Source organism: Lipotes vexillifer, unplaced genomic scaffold, assembly GCF_000442215.2.
Source record: "Lipotes vexillifer unplaced genomic scaffold, Lipotes_vexillifer_v1.1 scaffold236, whole genome shotgun sequence".
NCBI classification, from domain to species: Eukaryota; Metazoa; Chordata; class Mammalia; order Artiodactyla; family Lipotidae; genus Lipotes; species Lipotes vexillifer.
In genome coordinates, this window is record NW_006773295.1 from 1,125,773 (window position 1) to 1,146,061 (window position 20,289).

A 20,289-nucleotide genomic window follows, 5' to 3' on the forward strand; every position below is an offset into this window, starting at 1 on the left:
ACTATGGACCAAATACATGGAGTAGCTATCTGAGGACTGTAGCAGGTAGATTAGGGAACTCAAAGTACCATCAAGCTGGTGGTGAGTGTCCCCTTTATTTTGCTTCTGATATGGCATCCAGGACAGCCTAAAACCTGGAACTGCATAGCAGGTGCAAAGAAGCCTTCTCTGTGTGGTCTGAGGAACAGGAAATGGGATTCCTACAGGACAGAGAATAGGGGAATTCCCCTGGGTTTTTTTTCTCTTCCTTTTTTCCCCACCCTAGTCCCTAGGCAATCCTATGGCTTCAGTAGTGGCAACAGCAGTGGCAGCACAGGTGCCTAAATCTGACCAAGAGCCTGAAGGAAATCCTGATTGCTTTTGTTTTTCTCTTTATTCTCTCACCACTTGGCCCCGGAGACAAAACCTCACCTGGTCAGGTACCTGCTAGAACAAAATATTAACATTCTCCATAGAGTTTAAGGAAGATTCAGAGTCTTCACAGCGTAATATGCAAAATGTCAGGGATACCACCCATAATTACTCCACATGTGAAGAACCAGGAAAATCCCAAAGACTTGCACGGAAAAAGGTAGTTAACAGATGCCAACCCTAGATGACTCAGATGTTGGAATCATCAGATAAAGATTTTAAAACAGATAGTAACATCATGCTCTAAGAAGTAAGGGTGAACATTCTTGAAACAAATCTAATATAGACAGTCTCCGCAGAGAAATAGAAGATATAGAAAAGAACAGAACAGAAATGTTAGAATTAAAAAATCCAATAACTAAAATTTTAAAACTCACTGGTTGGGCTTAATAGCAGATGGAGATGGCAAAGAAAAGAGTGCATTGAAAATAGATCACTAGAAATAATCCAGTTTGAGCAACAGAGAGAAAAAAGAGTAGGAGGAAAAGAAACCGAGCAGAGCCTTAGGGACCTATGGGACAAAATCAAAACATTTGTATCATCACACTCCCAGAAAGAGATCATAAAGAATGTGATGCAGGGGCTTCCCTGGTGGCGCAGTGGTTGAGAGTCCGCCTGCCAATGCAGGGGACACGGGTTCATGCCCCGGTCCGGGAAGATCCCACATGCCGCGGAGTGGCTGCGCCCGTGAGCCATGGCTGCTGACCCTGCGCGTCCGGAGCCTGTGCTCCGCAACGGGAGAGGCCCGTGTACCACGAAAAAAAAAAAGAATGTGATGCAGAAAAATTCCTTGAAGAAATGTGGCTAAAAACTCTAAATTTGGCAAAAGACGTAAGCTTACAATTCAAGAGTCTCCGAGAACTCCAAACAGAATAAACTCAAAAGAAATCATCACTCAGACACATCAAAATAGAACTGCTAAAAACCAAAGAAAGAAAATGTCTTGGAAGCAGCTGAGGAAAAAAATGACATACCATGGAAAGGAACAATTATTTGTATGATTGTGGATTTCTCATCAGAAACCATGGAGATGAAAAGGAAGTAGAACAATTTTTTTTTTTTTTGGCCACACCACGGGGCATGTGGAGCTTCCCCGACCAGGGATCAAATGTGCACCCCCTGCAGTGGAAGTGGGAATCTTAAGCACTGGACCGCTGGGGAAGCCCCAGCAGAACAGTATTTTTTAAGTGCTGAAAGAAAAGAACTGTCAACCTACAACTCCATTTCCAGTGAAAATAACCTTCAGGAATGAAGAAAAAATAAAGACTTTCTTATTTTATAAATTTATTTTATTTATTTATATTTTTTATTTCTGTCTGCATTGGTCTTTGTTGCTGCACGCGGGCTTTTCTGTAGTTGCGGCGAGCGGGGGCTACTCTTTGTTGTGGTGTGCAGACTTCTCATTGCAGTGGCTCCTCTTGTTGCGGAGCATGGGCTCTAGGTGCACGGGCTTCAGTAGTGTGGCACACGGGCTCAGTAGTTGTGGCTCGTGGGCTCTAGAGCGTAGGCTCAGTAGTTGTGGCACATGGGCTTAGTTGTTCCACAGCATGTGGGATCTTCCCAGACCAGAGCTCGAACCCGTGTCCCCTGCATTGGCAGGCGGATTCTTAACCACTGTGCCACCAGGAAAGTCCTGAAAAAAATAAAGACTTTTTTTTTTGGACATCAGCTCAGCTTTTATTTATTTATTTATTTATTTATTTATCTTTGGCTGTGTTGGGTCTTCGTTTCTGTGCAAGGGCTTTCTGTAGTTGCAGTAAGTGGGGCCACTCTTCATTGCGGTGCGTGGGCCTCTCACTATTGCGGCCTCTCGTTGCGGAGCACAGGCTCCAGACGCGCAGTTGTGGCTCCAGTCGGTAGTTGTGGCTCATGGGCCTAGTTGCTCCACAGCATGTGGGATTCTCCCAGACCAGAGTTCGAACCCGTGTCCCCTGCATTGGCAGGCGGACTCTCAACCACTGCGCCACCAGGGAAGCCCCTAAAGACATTTTAAGATGAAAGAAAATAAGAGAATTAGTTGCTCTAACAGAAATACTAAAGAAAGTTCTTTGGGTGGAAGGGAATTGATACCAGAGGGAATCTTGGAGCTTTAGAAATGAAAGAAGAACAGAAATAATAAGAATCTGGATAAATACAATAGGCTGTGTTTTCTTCTTAAGTTTTCTAAAATATGTATGACAGTTTAAAGCAAAAGTTATAGTATTGTATAGTATTGTATGATGGGGTCTTCAGCATATGTCAGTGTAATGCATTTGACAGTTATAAAAGGGAGAGGGTAAAAGAAATATGGAGGTATATTTTTGCATTCTTCTTAAAATGGTAAAATACTGTTTCTAAGTAGATTGTAAAAAGTTATGTATATTTTAATCCCTAGCACTGAAAAAAGATTATACAGTGATATATGGTCAGAAACTCTAGAGATAAATTAAAATGGAATGTTAAAAATTACCCAAATAGGGCTTCCCTGGTGGCGCAGTGGTTGAGAGTCCGCCTGCCAATGCAGAGGACACGGGTTCGTGCCCCAGTCCGGGAGGATCCCACATGCTGTGGAGCGGATAGGCGCGTGAGCCATGGCCGCTGAGCCTGCGCGTCCGGAGCCTGTTGCTCCGCAGCGGGAGAGGCCACAACAGTGAGAGGCCCGCGTACCGCAAAAAAAAAAAAAAAAAAAATTACCCAAATAATCAAAAGATGTTTTGATTCAAAATATTCAAAAAAAAAGAGAGGAAAGGGGAGAGAGAGGAACAAAAAACTGAGGTCCAAATAGAAACTAAATAATAAATCATAGACTTGAATCCAAATGTAACGATAATTACATTAAATGTTAATGATCGGGCTTCCCTGGTGGCGCAGTGCTTGAGAGTCCGCCTGCCGATGCAGGAGACGCGGGTTCGTGCCCCGTTTCGGGAAGATCCCACATGCCGCGGAGCGGCTGGGCCTGTGAGCCATGGCCGCTGAGCCTGCGCGTCCGGAGCCTGTGCTCCGCAAATGGGAGAGGCCACAACAGTGAGAGGCCCGCATAACGCAAGGAAAAAAAAAAAAAAATGTTAATGATCTAAACACACCAATTAAAAGCAGAGATTGTCAGAATGGATTAAAAAAAAAGAAAACAAGCCCTAACTGTATGCTGTGTCCAAGAAACCCCCCTTAAATATAATGGTATAGGTAAGTTAAAAAGCAAAAAGGGGTAAAAAGATATACCATGCCAACACTAAGTAAAAGAAAGCTAGAGTGGGGCTTCCCTGGTGGAGCAGCGGTTGAGAGTCTGCCTGCCGATGCAGGGGACACAAGTTTGTGCCCCGGTCTGGGAAGATCCCACATGCCGCGGAGCAGCTGGACCCGTGAGCCATGGCCGCTGAGCCTGCGCGTCCGGAGCCTGTGCCCTGCAATGGGAGAGGCCACAACAGTGAGAGACCCCCATAACGCAAAAAAAAAAAAAAAAAGGCAAGCTAGAGTGGCTATATTAATATCAAGCAAAGTAGACTTCAGAGCAAAAGAAATTATCAGGGATAGAGAGGGACACAACATGATAAAAGGGTCAACTCACTAAAAAAACATAACAATTCTAAATGGGTACACACCCAGCAATAGAGCTGCAAAATATAGGAAGCAAACTTTGGTAGAACTGAAAGGAGAAAAGGTCAAATCCACAATTATTGTTGGAGACTCAACAGTCTTCATTTAGTTAATAGATAGAACTAGAGGTAGAAAATCAGCAAGGATATTGAACTGAAACCATCAACCAACTGCATCTGGTTGACATTTATAGCATCCTCTCCCTAACAACATCAGAACATATGTTCCTTTCGAGTACACAGTCAAACATTCCAAGGTAGACCATATTCTGGGTCATAAAACAAACCTTAGCAAATCAAAAAGAATTAAAATCCTAGAAAGTATATTCTCTGACCATAATGGAATTAAGCTAGAAATAAATAATCAAAATGTAAGTGGAAAATACCCAAATGCTTGGAAATTAAACAGCATACTTCTAAATAATCCATGGGTCTAAGAGGAAGTCTTAAGGGAAATTAGAAAATATTTTCAGCTGAACAAAAATGAAAAGACAGCAAATCAAAATTTGTAGGATGGAGCTAAAGCAAGGCTTACAGGAAATTCTATAGCATTAAATTATTATGTTAGAAAAGAAGAAAGGTCTCAAATCCTAATCTAAGCTTCCCAACCCTCAAGAAACTAGAAAAAGATGAGCAAAATAAACCCAAAGCAAGCAGAAGAAATAATAAAGAATAGAAATCAATGAAATTGAGAAAGGAGAACAGTAGAGAGAAATCAATGAAACCAAAAGCTGATTCTTTGTAGAGATTAATGAAATTGGTAAATGTCTAGACATACTGACAAAGAAAAAAGGAAAGAATACACAGAGGAAGATGTCACTAAAAAACCCACAGACATTAAAGGGTAATGCAAAATATAAATAACTGTACATATAAATTGGACAACTTAGATAAAATGAACCAATTCTTTGAAAGCCACAAACTACCAACACCTATCCAAGAAGAAAGAGATAATGTAAATATATAATCCTACATTTTAAAGAACTTGAATTTGTACTTAAGAACATTCCATTAAAGAAAACCCTAGCCCAGATGATGGCACTAGTAAATACTGTGAACCAGCTGAAGTGGTATTGCCATACAGCAATACAATCAGTGTGGCTTATGACTCACATGGCTTGCTAGCTTTGCAGTTATAATTCTTTACAGATATTTTTAAGTATTCGGAATTCACATTTCAAGTTTTTCACATAAAATGAGACTATCATACCAAACATTTGAAGAAGAAATAACAGCCGTTTTATGTGATATTTTTTAGAAAATAGAAAGGTAGGGGGGACTTGAGGACATGGGGAGGGGGAAGGGTAAGCTGGGACGAAGTGAGAGAGAGGCATGGACATATATACACTACCAAATGTAAAACAGATAGCTAGTGGGAAGCAGCCACATAGCACAGGGAGATCAGCTCGGTGCTTTGTGACCACGTAGAGGAGTGAGATAGGGAGGGTGGGAGGAGACGCAAGAGGGAGGAGATACGGGGATATATGTATATGTATAACTGATTTACTTTGTTATAAAGCAGAAACTAGCGCACCATTGTAAAGCAATTATACTCCAGTAAAGATGTTAAAAAAAAAAAAAAGTAAAAAAAAAAAAAAGAAAAGGTGGGAGGAAATGCTTCTCAAGTCATTTTATGAGGCCAGCATTACCCCAATACCAAACCCAGCAAAGATGGCACCAAAAAATATCCCTCACTAACAGGGACACCAAAATTCTCAACAAATTATAAGCAGATTGAATCCAACAATATGTAAAAAGGAAAATGTAATATACCAAGTGGGGTTTCCAGATATATGACTGATATTTGAAAATATTTGAAAATCAGTTAGTGTGATTCATCACATTAACAGACTAAAAGAAGAAAGCTGTACAATCTTACCTGTTGATGCAGAAAAAGCATTTAATAAAATTCAGCATCCCTTTGTGATTAAAGAAGAAAAACCTTAGCAAACTAGGAATAGAAGGGACTTCCTTAATCCGATAAAGAGTATCTCTTGAAAAGCCACAGTTAACATCATCCTTAATGATGAGAGATTGAAGGCTTTTGCCTGAAAATCAGAAACAAGGCTAGGATGTCCACTGTCTCCACTTCTATTCAACCTTGCACTGGAAATCCTAATCAGTGCCATAAGGCAAGAAAACCAAATAAAAGGCACACTGATTAAAAAGGAAGAAATAAAACTGCCTGTATTCACAATGAAATGATTTCCGTGTAGAAAATCCCAAGGAATCTATAATAGAGTTTCTAGAACTAATGAATGAGTTTAGCAAGGTTGCAGAATGCGAGATGAACAACCTAAAATCAATCATATTTCTGTAGACTAACAGTGGACAATTAGAACCTGAAACTAGAAAAATAATAACATTTATAATAGCTCCAAAGTAAATACTTAGGTATAAATCTAACAAAATATATGTGGAATCTATATGCTAAAAATTACAAAATGCTGATGAAGGAAATCAAGGAAAGCCTGAAAAAGGGTTTCTACTATGTTTATGGATTGAAATACTCAATATAGTTAACATGTCAACTCTCCACAAATTAATTTGTAAATTTAATGCAATTAAAGGATTTGCTTATTGACATGGACATCCTGGTTCTAAATTTTACACGGAAAAACAAAGGAACTAGAATAGCCAAGACAGTTTTGCAAAAGAACAGTAGTAACATGGGAGGAATCCCACCACCCAATTTTAAGACTTGCTGTAAAGCTCTGCTATACTCAAGACAGTGGTTATGGTGAAGAGGTGGACATACAGATCAATGAAACTGTATGGAGAATCCAGAAATAGACGCACACAAATACATTCAATTGACTTTTTTTTTTTTTTTTTTTTTGCGGTACACAGGCCTCTCACTGCTGTGGCCTCTCCCGTTGCAGAGCACAGGCTCCGGACGCACAGCCTTAGCGGCCATGGCTCATGGGCCCAGCCACTCCGCGGCATGTGGGATCTTCCTGGACCGGGGCACGAACCCTTGTCCCCTGCATCGGCAGGCGGACTCTCAACCACTGTACCACCAGGGAAGCCCCGTTCAATTGACTTTTTTTTGTTTTGTTTTGTTTTTTGTTTCAATTGACTTTTGATAAAAGTTGCAAAGGCAGTTCAGTGAAGAAAGGACAGTACAATATATGGTGTTGTAACAACTGAATATCCATGTGCAGAAAAATGAGCTTCAACCTAAACCTCCCACCTTGTATAAAAACTGAGGGGACTTTCCTGATAGTCCAGTGGTAAAGAATCCGCCTTCCAATGCAGGGGACATGGGTTCGATCCTTGGTCAGGGAACTAGGTTCCTACATGCCAGGGGCAGCTAAGCCCGCATGCCACAACTACTGAGCTCGCACGCCTCAACTAGAGAGCTTGCGTGCCACAAACTACAGAGCCCACACGCTCTGGAACCCGCACGCCACAACTACAGAGCCCATGTGCCTTGGAGCCTGTGCGCCACAACTAGAGAAGAGAAAACCCGCACGCCACAACTAGAGAGAAGCCCACGTGCTGCAACAAAAGATCCCACATGCCTTAACAAAGATCCTGCGTGCCACAACTAAGACTCGATGCAGCCAATAAATAAACAAATAAATAAATAAAATATTTTTTAAAAAGCTAACTGAAAATGGATCATAGATCTAAATGTAAAACCTAAAACTTTAAAACTTCTAGAAGAAAACATAGGAGAAAATCTTCGTGGTCTTGGATTATATAAAGTACTTAAATGTAACACCAAAAGCACAATCCGTAGAAGAAAATATTGATAAGCTGGCCTTTGTCAAAATTTTAAGCTTTTGCTCTGCAAAAACTATAGTTAAGGGCTTCCCTGGTGGCGCAGTGGTTGAGAGTCCGCCTGCCAATGCAGGGGACACGGGTTCGTGCCCCGGTCCGGGAAGATCCCACATGCCGCGGAGCAGCTGGGCCCGTGAGCCATGGCCGCTGAGCCTGCACGTCCAGAGCCTGTGCTCCGCAACGGGAGAGGCCACAACAGTGAGAGGCCCACGTACAGCAAAAAAAACCCTACAAAACTATAGTTAAGAAAATGAAAAGACAAGCCACAGACTGGGAGAAAATATTTGGAAATCACATATCCAACAAAGGACTTGGATCCAGAATATTTATACTTAAATACTTAAAACTTTACAGTAAGAAAAGAAACAACCAAATAAAATCTGGGCAAATATAATATACAAATGGCAGATGCATGAAGAGAGAAGTTCTTTAGCCATTAGGGAAATACAAATTAAAACCCAGTGAGAGGGCTTCCCTGGTGGTGCAGTGATTGAGAGTCTGCCTGCCGATGCAGGGGACACGGGTTCGTGCCCCGGTCCGGGAAGATCCCACATGCTTCGGAGTGGCTGGGCCCGTGAGCCATGGCCGCTGAGCCTGCGCATCCGGAGACTGTGTTCCACAACAGGAGAGGCCACAACAGTGAGAGGCCCACATACCGCAAAAAAAAAAACAAAAAAAAAACCCAGTGAGATACCACTAAGTACCTATTAGAATGACTGAAATAAAACAAAACTCAGAAAACCAACACAAGTGCTAGGGAAGGTGTGGAACAATGGTGACTCTCATACGTTGCAGTTAGAAAAGTGATAGAGCTACCCTGGAAAAAAGTCTAGCAGTTTCTTACCAAGTTAAGCATGCATTTACCTATAACCCAGAAGTCCTAGGTATTTACGCAAGAGAAGTAAGGACTTATGTTTACACAAAAACCTGTATGTGAATGCTCATAGTGGTTTTACTCATTGACACATGATCAGTGTCCTCCACAAGCTTGATTAGGACTCAGTCAGCATTATAGGAGACAGAGCCCGTGCCTGGACCTGCCCAGACCACCTGGGCCAGCCCTGACTGTTTTATGCTAATTGATTAATTTGAAGGTAAGCCACTAAAGCTCAAGGAAGCCCCACCATCCCACATGGGAGAGCAGATGGAAGCCTGCTCCAAGCTACTTCAGCTCCCTAAATGTCCTTTCCATGGCTGAAGATCATTAGTTATACTGGGGACAAACAGCGTAAGGATTAGGGTGAGCATAGGCTTTCCGCTTAATGACATTGGGACCCTTGTACCAGAAGAAAATGAGGAAATGATCCTTGCTACTGGCCAGATTTTGGGAAGTTGGTCAATCTGGCAACTTCTGTTTCTCCCACATAGATCGTAATTATGGGAAGATACTAATTGCAAAACATAAATTGAGAAAATGATGGTATTCCTTTACAGATCTTATCAATATTTATATGAACAAAAGTTTGACTTGGTTTCTGTTTCAGATCACAAAAATGGACAGCACTTTATAATACCTCAAATGGCAGACAGGTAAGGCCATTGAAATACCAATCAATATTATCTGTCACTAGTATTTCCTTGGTTGTATAGTGTTTAAGTGTATTATATTTTGTGTTTAACAAAGCCCATACATTTTTCTCTTTTATGGCTATGCAATTTGGAAATAAGATGGCTGTAAGTAAACCACCATATAAAACTTAAGTTTGAAAAAGCACAAGTAAGAAATTTGCTAATACAATTGGAGTTAGAGATACTGTCACAGTTTTAGCTAGTTGTGACAGTATATTGTGTCTCTGGATATATCACAGAATATTTCTGTGTTATAAGACTGTAGCCTTTGTCTGTGACAGGGACCAGCAAATTTTGTTGTTGTTAAGGGCTAGATAGTAAATATTTTAGGCTTTTTGGGCCATACAGCCTCTGCCACAACTACTCAACTCTACCAGTTGTAAATGAAAGCATCCATGGACACTATGTAAATGAAGGGCATGTCTGTTCCAATAAAATTTTATTTCTGGATACTAAAATTTGAATTTCATATAATTTTCACATATTATGAAGTATCATTTGTTGGGGTTTTTTTTTCCAACCACTTACAAATGTAAAAACTATGCTTAGCTCATAGGCCGAACAAAAAGTGGGTTATAATCTGTTGCCCCTAGTCTATAAGGTCAGATGAGTTCACGGCTGCAGAAATGAACTTTAAACCCTGATTTAGCCAATAAACTTTGCATAAGTACTGTCAAGAGTTTATGAAATGGTTAATTGCTATTCCATATGTAATCTTGCCATTCTGTTTTTTAACATTCTGCCCTTTTTGTATTTTCCTCTGCATGCCTGGGGACTAACCTGGCAATAATTTTGCCTTTTGGTTAGTAGGTGATTATTTTTCGGTTTACCACTTTGCATGATTATGGTATTTCTAGGAGATACTTTCACTAAGTTCTGTTCAGTTTCCTCACTGACGATTGGGCTGTAGAATTTTGGCCTCTGACCTTGTCCATGAACTGTAATTAATACCTTAATCCCTTGGCTATCTTAGTCTTCTACAGAGCTCATGAAAATGGTTTTATTTATTTGCTTATTAGTTTTGTACACTTTCTTAGCAGCCTGGATTTGTCTGAATTGGCAAAAGCTGCTAAGAAGAAACTTCAGTCTGTGAGTATCTCTCTTTCCTAGTGAACTCCAGTATGGAAAACCATGTGTCCTGCTAATACCTGTTCTTAGCCCATTACCTAGTACATCAAATGACTTTGTTTCATGCTCTCAGATGTTAAATCAGAAGCAGACCATCGAGTATGTAGCAAAGAAGAATGAAAGTACTAGTAAGTTTATTGGCTTGGCTTCAAATAATGGCATTTTTCTCTGTCATTTTAAAAGTGAAGACTGTGCCTTTGACATTAGGAAGTTGTTTCTCCCCATAAGAGTTCCCTAGTGTCTCTCAATGTACATGAATAAGTGGGACACACTTCTTGGGATTACTTCCTGTAGCCTCATAGGATGCTAGAGAATGATAAGAGCTGAAGCTGGAATGGTGAGTACTGCAGATTGACTAGCTGCTATTTGGGATCCAGCCACCGCTAACTGTCGTGCGTGTCCCATGCCATTCATCGGAGTTTTGTAAATGTAGGCTTTTAACTGCTGGTTCTGCCTCAGCTATGTGCTCAGAGTTTGCCCACCTCTGCAGGTCACAAGCTCACTTTAGTCTCTGTGTTTCTCTTCAGCCTGCCCATTTCAGCCTTAGTCAGGACCCCGAGAAATCTACTACTCTGGGAACAGTTTCTCTCTGTTTAGTCCCCACAAATGAAGCCTTGCCCGGTGCTTCCCCAGCCGTTCTAACCATCCGATTACCCACCTCAGCTGTTCTCATTGCTCTCAAGATCAGAACCAAGATTCTTAACTTCTTTTTGTAGCCTTTATGGGCGTCATCCCACTCTCACCCTTCAGTTCTTGCCCTGCTTCCCATCTGGTTCCCACGGTGTGGGTGTGGGTGTGGGTGTGGGTGGGTGCGTGCGTTTAAATATTTCTTTAAGGGTTAGCACCCTCGGAGGCCACCTTCAAGTCCTCTTTCAGGAATCCTCTTTTGCCTGCTGTGCTTTCGCAGCTACCCTCCCTTTCGTCATTCAAGTAGCTGACATCTGACCCCCTTCACAATGTAGGTAGGAGTTTTCCCAAAGCCTAACTCTGAACTTGCAACTCCCCTAATTTATGTCTTACTCTTCATTCCCCTTTTCATAGAAGACTATTTACTAGAATTTCATATAATATTAAGTACTAAATATTATATTAAATGAATTTCTCATTACTAGCATTTAACTGTTATATGAAATAAATGTATTTTATGCAATTTGGTGTCTCTGTGTTCTCTATCTGCAGTTTTGTGTGTATGTGTTTTTATTGCCTTTCTTAAATTAAGGAGGTCATATAGTAAGATGATTAGGATGATAAGCTTTGGAGTCAGCAGTGAATATTCTGTGATTTCCTTTTAATTACTTAACAGTATGTAAGCCAATTTTTATTTTAAATAATTCAAACATGGATAAAATCCAAGCTCCCCTTGACTATCCTATTCTACATTTGCTAGGCTGAAAGCTGGGTTTATGTCTGTAATATCTCTAGCGTGTGGCAGGCACTAGATAAACATCTGGGACAAAGTTGAGCATAGTTCTCAAGAACTTGGGCTCTGGGTCAGACTGGTCAGGTGTGGATCTCGGCTCTGACGAGCTCCTTCACCTCTCTGTACCTCGGTGTCCTCTCCTAGAAAGGGAGATGGTGATCCAGTAGAGGCAGCAAGTCAGAGCTGCCCAGTGAGTGTGAGCTGCCCCCACGCTGTGGTCTCCGCCTCCTATCAGTGCCAATTCAGTGTTTATCCCACAATATCTCCCTCTCTCCCTCCCTCCCTCCCTCCCTCTTTCCTTCCTCCCTCCCTAGTGAAAAGACCACTAATGTATTCCTTGAATTAGTAAATATTAACATTTTAAGAGAAACTTGCATCCCAGGTCCATCACTTCTTGGCTTTGTGACTTTAGGTAAGCTAACTTCTGTGCCTTGGTATCCTTCTCTGTAGGATATAGTATATATATATATATATATATATATATATATATATATATATATGGTATAATAGTAGTTCCTGTCTTCAGAGAGGTGTTGTATTTACAATGATGATGGTATTAGCAAGGCTCCTGGCATGTAAGCCCGCAACAGTGTTGATGCTGTAGTTATTGTTAGTAATAATAACATTAGCTTGTAGCCCCTTAGAGGAAACAGATTGGGTGTTTATGGTACAAGTTCAGTTTCCCAATCCTTCATCACCTTATCCAGCAAAAGGCTCTCAGAGTTTATTTTTAAATATAAATGTAATGTAACCATACTAGATAAAATTTGGAAAATAGAGAAGGGGAATCATCCTCATTTACTATATTCTTAATGGGTTCATGCTTAATATTTTGGTATATTTTTTCTAATTCTTGTTTCCGATGCCTTCCTTTTTTTTTTAACTGAAGCGTAATTATAGAATTTTATATTGTGCTTTTGTCACCTAACAATGTAGTGTACCCATTTTAACGAGTTTAATGAGGTGTGTGCAGCCAGCTTTAAATTCTGCATGAAGTACCTTCTGGTCAGTGTATGAATGGGTATTTACTGGGTCCCATCTTGGTGCCGAGTACTGTGTGGGGATGTAGGGAACAGTAGAGAATGGAACAAGTTCAGCATCTTCCCTCACAGAGTGGGGAAACAGTCAACTCAGAAGTAACAGCCACCGAGCGGCAGGGTTTCATGAGGCAAAAAGTGCAGAAAGAGCTGGAGCCAGCCTGGTAGGGGCTTAGCCTCCTCTGTGTTGAGGAAGACCCAGTTGCTGCCAGGATGGCACCCCAGTCTGTGGGGATTGTTTTGTTGGGACACTGCACAATGTACTGATTAGACGGGCTGTCCTTGGTAGGGGACGCTCAGGTAGTTTTGTGGGGGTTTGGGGGACCCCTACTGAGGAAGACAGCAGAGAGACTTAACCGAGGTCTGCGTGGTATTTTCCTTCAGTGGCACGTTTTATCCTCTCGAAATGGTGTGTTTTGGCTTCTTTATCCTACCAAGGGTTTCAGATCCCATATACTGGGGGCAGAGCGGGTACTGGCAAACATTCTCAAAAGAGCAGAAGAGACTTTAAAAAGGTGATGTCACATGAAGAGCGGAGAACTGGACCCTGCCTTTGAGATACGCACTTTAGATGCCTCTTGCTTCCCTTATGGCACAGCCCTATCTGCATATTAGGAGGGAGGCTGCTGTGGGTGGCAGGTATTTTTAGAGGATCTGTACTATTTTGGAAATGTTACTGTCTGTTTAATAATGGTGGGCATTTACTAAGTAAGCACTGGCTTTGGATAAGACGTTGGAGGCAGAAGGGTGAATAAGTCTCAGTCCCCACTCATTCTCCTAGTGTTAATCCTTGTCCCTTGTGTTCCTGATATTTTTTTACTTTCAGCTCAGTAATCATTTGTTTGAAGAGCTTGCCATGGATGTGTACGATGAAGTTGACAGGCGAGAGACTGATGCAGGTGACTTAACATGTGGCTTTATCTACTAAGCTTCTGTTATCAGTAGGCAGCAACAAGCTGCCAGCCTCAGTGTTTTTACTTGCCCAATTTTTACTGTCCTGATAACACGTGTGTCAACATTGACTCTTGTGTATGCTGGCTTTGGAGTGTGCTGCCCCTAGTCTACCTAGTAATGCGAGAGCCGCGGCTGTTAGAGGAGCAGTGGTACCCATGGTGATGAGATTCTATCTCTGGCTCTTTCCTCTGGCTAGTCTGGCTTGCCACGCAAAATCACAGCACCCTGGTGACCGAGACAACCGTCGTCCCCTTCCTTCCAGTCAATCCCGAGTATTCATCGACACGGAATCAGGCAAGTGGCCAAGTCCAAAAACTCACTAGTAGTGATATTTGGGGAATGGCTGATATCATGGTATTTTATTTTCCCAGGACAGGTATGTAAGATTTTTTGATTGATTAAAATGTTAATATCCTTTACACACACACACACAAACACACCCTCACAAGTTGATAAGAAAAGCAATAGAAGTTAATAGATGACTGGGAAAGAATATAAAACAATTCACAAAAGAAATACAAATGGCTGGAATTCCCTCACGGTCCAGTGGTTAGGACTCCGCACTTTCACTGCTGATGGCATAGGTTCAATCCCTGGTTGGGGAACTAAGATTCCACAAGTGCAAGGGCAAAAAAAGAAAGAAAGAAATAATAAATGGCTTTCAAATGTGAAGAAATGTTTAATCTCATTAGTAATCAAAGAAAGCAACCTGAAGGCATTAATGAAAGTTTTATCAATCAACTTAATAAAGTATCAATACGTACTAAAGGATACTCCAGACTGGTGAGGATGTGGCAAGATGGGCTTTCTCATGCTACAGATAAGAGTTTAAATTGCTGCAGACCTCAGAAAAGCAATCTGTTAACTGGTTTCAGAGGCCTCAAAATTAACTGCATCCTTCAACATAGGAATTCCTCATTTGGGAATATGTTCTAATAAACTAAAAATAAAAGCTTTATGCACATTTTCATTGAAGCACTGTATGTAATAATAGAGCACTGAAAAAAGCCTAACCATCCACCAAGAGCAGTGAAGCTGAGTAAATTATGAAGCTCTTTTCATTTTTATTGATTACTGGTTATATATAATGATAGAGTCCCAGCATCTAGACTATAACTTTATGTTGAAATTTGTCCCTTCAAATTAATTTTTGATTAGTAGGCCTACTTCAAAACTGAATTGATATTAGAAAGCATTAAGAGAGCCATTTTGTTTTGGTTCACAAAAATAGATACACATTGTGAGAACTTAAATGTTATATTGTTCTATTATGTAAATGGTTTTAAACTGTTCACAAGGAAAATGTTAAATTTGATTCAGTTATGGCTGTGATTGATGATACTTTGAGCATGCTGGAAGGTCTTTGCCAAAGTCTAACAGTAGTCTGGCCAGTTTTATGTGAATATGTGTGTATTTTTACATCTGGAAATATTTCCAATTATTTTCTCACCCTCAGGGCAGACAGAAGCTAGCTCGGTTTAACGCCCATGAGTTTGCCACTCTGGTTATCGACATTCTCAGTGATGCCAAGAGGAGACAGCAAGGTAGTCCTCTCTCTAGTTCAAAAGGTAACTGTTTCAGACCTCTAAATGTTTGCTTCTTTGGCCTTAAAACTTCACACAAGTGTTAAAGTTATAAAAATAATTAAAGCGGTCATTGACACCACAGCTTAGTTAAAGCCCTGTAAGTTTTATTGGTGCTATGTTGTGACGACAAGTTTCTCTCTTTGAGTCCTGGTGAATTATAAATATTTCAGCGTTATTAACTGTGATTCAAATTTATCTCATATATGATTTTTTACCTCTTGGGCCACCTGTCTTCCCTAAAAAATTGCATTCTGAAATTAACTCAAAAGTCTGACTTAGATCTTGTTAAAGGACATAAGAAACTAAACCCTCTTGACTGAAATTCCAGCTCACCTGCTGTTGTTTACCTACAAGACTGAGTTCTCCATAATTAGAATTTGTCGCTATAAACTTTAGCTGTCTACAGCAAGAGTTATTGGGGTTTAAAATTGTGAAGAGAGCACCAAGCACCTATTTTCGAGGTGCCCTTTGAGTCTTGTTCAGTAGCTCAGGGTCCTGTCTCCATGCTTGGGAACATACTTCCTCCCCAGCCCTGATGCTGTATCTTTGTTGTTTTTTTCTAATTGTAGAAATAATAAATTTTTAAATTGAAAAACATGTAAACATGAAAGATACATACCGTAAAGATTCAGTTTTCAGTCAGCATCACATTCCCCAGAGATAGTAATCATTAACTGATAGCGATTTGTTCTTGATTTTACTTATTCAACCAGACATAAACAAGTTCTAAGAAACTTTATTAAATTTTGGTGAAGGTACACTGATAAGGGTCCTTTAAAGTCTCAAAATGTACAAATTCTTTGATTTGGTGTTTCCATTTCTAGATGTTAATTGAGAGGAAATAGAGATGTTACATGTATGTTATATATAGCACTGGAAACATTAGAAACAAATAAGCAATAATAGAGCAATTATTAGTTACATATTTGAATAGTGCACACTTTTTTTCAGAGACTGTGTAATGACATAATATAAAGTAATAAATTAATTTTTTTAAAAGCTTTAGTATAATCCAAATTTTGTAAGGAAAACATTTATATACATATGTACAAGTGAATATATCACGTGTAAATATAAATATACCACTAATCCCCATTACTCACGGATCTCATATTTGCCAGTTCACCTATTCATTAAAATTTGTTACCTCAAAATCATACTGACAGCACGTTGATGGTAATTCGTGGCTGTATGCAACATGCTGAAAAATTTGAGTCACCCAAAATGCACGTTCCCAGCTGAGATTGAACAAGGCCATGCTCTGCCTTATTTCAACTCTTATACTGTAAACAGGTGTCCTTTTTGAGATTTATTTAGTGCCACAGTTTTCACATTTTTATGCTTTTTGTTGGTGATGTCACTATTTGAAGTGGTCCCCAAATAGAGTGCTGAAGAGCTGTGTAGCATTCCTAAATGCAAGAAGGTCGTGTTGTGCCTTGTGGAGAAAATACATGTGTTAGACTAGCTTCGTTCAGGCGTGAGTTGTAGTGCTGTTGGCCATGAGTTCAATGTTAATGGATCAACAATATATATTAAAGATGTCTTTAAACAGAATCACATGTGAAACGAGGTTATATATTTATCAGTTGACAAAAATGTGATCAGAGGTTTGCAGGAACCTAGCCCTGTGTTTCCAGTCAGAACAATGGTTTAATATTTGCTAATTTGTGCTTCACAGCAACTTTATAGATCATAACTGCTACAAATAATGAAATTGACTGTATGTATGTGTATATGCTTAGGAAAAAGACTGGAAGGAAATAGAACAACATGTATCAATAGCTATGAATGATTACTCTATCAGTTTCAATTTTTCTATATTGAATATCACTTCTATAATCTGATGGCACGTATATATATATATATTTTTTAAATTAATTTATTTTATTTATTTATTTTTGGCTGCGTTGGGTCTTCGTTGCTGCACACAGTCTTTCTCTGGTTGCAGCGAGCGGGGGCTGCTCTTCGTTGGGGTGCGTGGGCTTCTTATTGCAGTAGCTTCTCTTGTTGTGGATCACGTGCTCTAGGCGCACGGGCTCAGTAGTTGTGGCACGTGGGCTTCAGTAGTTGTGGCTCGCGGGATCTAGAGCACAGACTCAGTAGTTGTGGTGCACAGGCTTAGTTGCTCCGAGGCTTGTGGGATCTTCCTGGAGCAGGGCTCAAACCCGTGTCCCCTGCATTGGCAGGCGGATTCTTAACCACTGCACCACCAGGGAAGCCCCGGCATGTATATTTTAAATATTAATTTTAAAAATTAAAATTCCTTTTAAGTAAACATAATTTATCACCAAGATATTATCCATCGAAATATCCAGAAACAATATTGGAAATTAGAGGTTTGCTTGAGTTGCCTGAAAGAAAGTGGAGAGACTTGGATAATTTGTGAAATCTTTCATTCAAAATGTGTTGGAGCCAATGGAGTCATCCCTGCTTCCCTATAGACCGTACCTTCCTGGTGTGCCCATGTGTGTCCAATGGATCATTCTCCTCTTTCTCTGTCTCTCACTGGCATTCAGCTAACGAAACGCCGATGTGCCTACTCTTTGATCACCTAGTTTCTAGGCTCCACTTTAACAATTTCCTTTCTGGTTTTTTTTTTTTTTTTTTTTTTTTTTTTTTGCGGTACGCGGGCCTTTCACTGTTGTGGCCTCTCTCGTTGCGGAGCACAGCCTCCGGACGCGCAGGCCCAGCGGCCATGGCTCACGGGCCCAGCTGCTCCGTGGCATGTGGGATCTTCCCAGACCGGGGCACGAACTCGTGTCCCCTGCATCGGCAGGCAGACTCTCAACCACTGCACCACCAGGGAAGCCCTTCCTTTCTGTTTTGACTTGACATTACCTTGTAAACAAGGTACAATTATAACTGAATTGCAGTTAATCTTACATTAGTTACAGCTTTATTTTCATGATTTCGAGCTACACCCTGTTTCCTTGAATGATTATAAATTTGGGAACCTGTCCCCTTATCTGAGCAGCTTTTTCCTAAACCATCTAATTAATTGCCCACATTTGGCAGGTCACTCAGGAATGCTTAAATCTGTCTCTGCAGTTTTTAGTAGACTCTCTGTCCAGTTGATAACTTGCTCTGTTATCCCTTTTTGGTGTGAATATAACCTTGCTATTTCTGTCATTTTATTCCAGTCTTTTAAATGGCTAGTTTTTTAGGAAAAAAAGTTTTTTGCAAGCCTGAAGTAAAGTTTTTTGCTTCTATTGATAGACAATGTGGAGCTCATACTGAAAACAATCAGTAACCAGCACAGTGGTGAGAGTCAGGACAATGACCAGCCGGACTATGACAGTGTGGCATCAGATGAAGACACGGATCTGGACGCCACTGCGAGCAAGGCACACAGGCAGAAGGTGAGGTGGCACACTGCACATAGAAAGAGACTGTGTTTTCTTTTCAGATCTTTCCCCCTGAAAATTTGCCTGCTTTGTAAATCACTTGAGGGCTAGGCTTGTGAAAAGTGCTCTGGAAGTAGAGTCAGGTTTTCTACTAGCTTGGGCCAAGCAAAGGTCAATGAGGTAAATAGTTTTAAAATAGGGGGTCTGTTGTCCCTGAGTCAGTTGTAGACTCACAGCCCTTCTGCAGTTTTGACTTTATAAAACCTGTGAGGAAGGACTGGTGGGTTTTATTCTTTCAACAAATGTTTACTTCCATTGGGTAGTTATCCAGACTTCCCTGGATAATATTCTCCTGAGTGAGGCCTAGTCCCTTTCCTCTACGAGGCCGTCACCGCCCGCCCAGGAGAGAGAACTGCGGTACAAGGGTCATAAACACAGACACAAGAGGGGGGTGGGGCGGTCAACAGAGACACAACTTGTCACTGAGGAGGAGTATCAGGGGAGGCTTTAACGTGTGCCTTGAAGAATGCCTGGGGGGAAAAAAAGAATGCCTGGGATGTGGGCGTGTGGAGAGGCTGGGGAGGGTGGGCTAGACAGGAAGTGAGACAACTGTGTGGGGGGGGCGGGGGAATCTGGTCACGTGTGGAGTCAGCCTGAAAGGAGTGGGAGTCAGAGCTGCAGCAGAGGGCAGGGGTCACACCATATGCAGGAGCGTGACGCCAGACCAAAGAGCCTGGACCTTGGCCAACAGTGCAGAGCCCAGGAAGCTTTTAGGCAGGGCAGGAGGGCGATGTCTGCCATGTTGGGTCCTCTGTTTTGGGAGGACTGTTCCGGTGGACCAGGGAGTGGAGGAAGGGGACCCAAGTAGGAGGTGCTGACGAGGTCCAAACAAGAGGTGACACAGGTTTACCTCAGGGCCTTGGCTGGGAGGGTCTGGATGGAAGAACAGTTACTGTAGCAAAGTGTGAGCCCGAGGACAGGGCAGCAGGGGCCTGGCTGGTCCACCCACTGCTGAGTGTCCCAGACCTGGACCACAGAGGAGCCCAGCAAACATTTGAGAATGGATGAACAGGAGGAAGATAAAAAAGGCAGGGCTTGGCAATAAGCTGGATATTTGAAGTGGAAAGGCAGACTTACTGGAGTTCTGTCCAGAGTTTTCCAGCTTACACAGCTGTGAGAACCAGTAGTGCCACTGGCAGATGCAGGGAATGTGGAGGGGATAGCAGGAGTCACCTGTTCCATCTGAAATATCTCTGCCCGGTCTCCACAGAAGCGCTGGGTTCACTCGAGTGAAAGCAGGGTCATGACAGGACCCTACACGCCGGGGTCCCTAGACTGGCTGGCCTCCCCCTCCTCTCTGCCTTGCACACCCATTCCCTCCAGCTGAGCCCTGCCACTGGCTGTAACACCCTTCCTCCAGACAGCCATCTGACTAATGACCTCCCCTCCTGCAGGCTGTTGCTCATGTCCCACCTACCCACC

General features: G+C 41.5%; 1 protein-coding gene across 6 annotated transcripts in view; it reads left to right on the forward strand.

The window, feature by feature from the left end:
- Nucleotides 1-20,289, forward strand: part of GIT2 (GIT ArfGAP 2) — a 49,021-nt gene that overhangs the window by 12,595 nt on the left and 16,137 nt on the right. For 5 of the 6 annotated variants that reach the window (XM_007448207.1, XM_007448208.1, XM_007448210.1 and 2 more), the window contains exons 8-13: nt 9,254-9,299; nt 10,376-10,427; nt 13,750-13,822; nt 14,074-14,171; nt 15,334-15,445; nt 18,680-18,822. In XM_007448207.1, the coding sequence (XP_007448269.1) occupies nt 9,254-9,299; nt 10,376-10,427; nt 13,750-13,822; nt 14,074-14,171; nt 15,334-15,445; nt 18,680-18,822 (524 nt within the window). Of the gene's footprint in view, nt 1-9,253; nt 9,300-9,437; nt 9,444-10,375; nt 10,428-13,749; nt 13,823-14,073; nt 14,172-15,333; nt 15,446-18,679; nt 18,823-20,289 lie in introns of all 6 variants that reach the window. The other variant, XM_007448209.1, reaches the window with a different exon arrangement.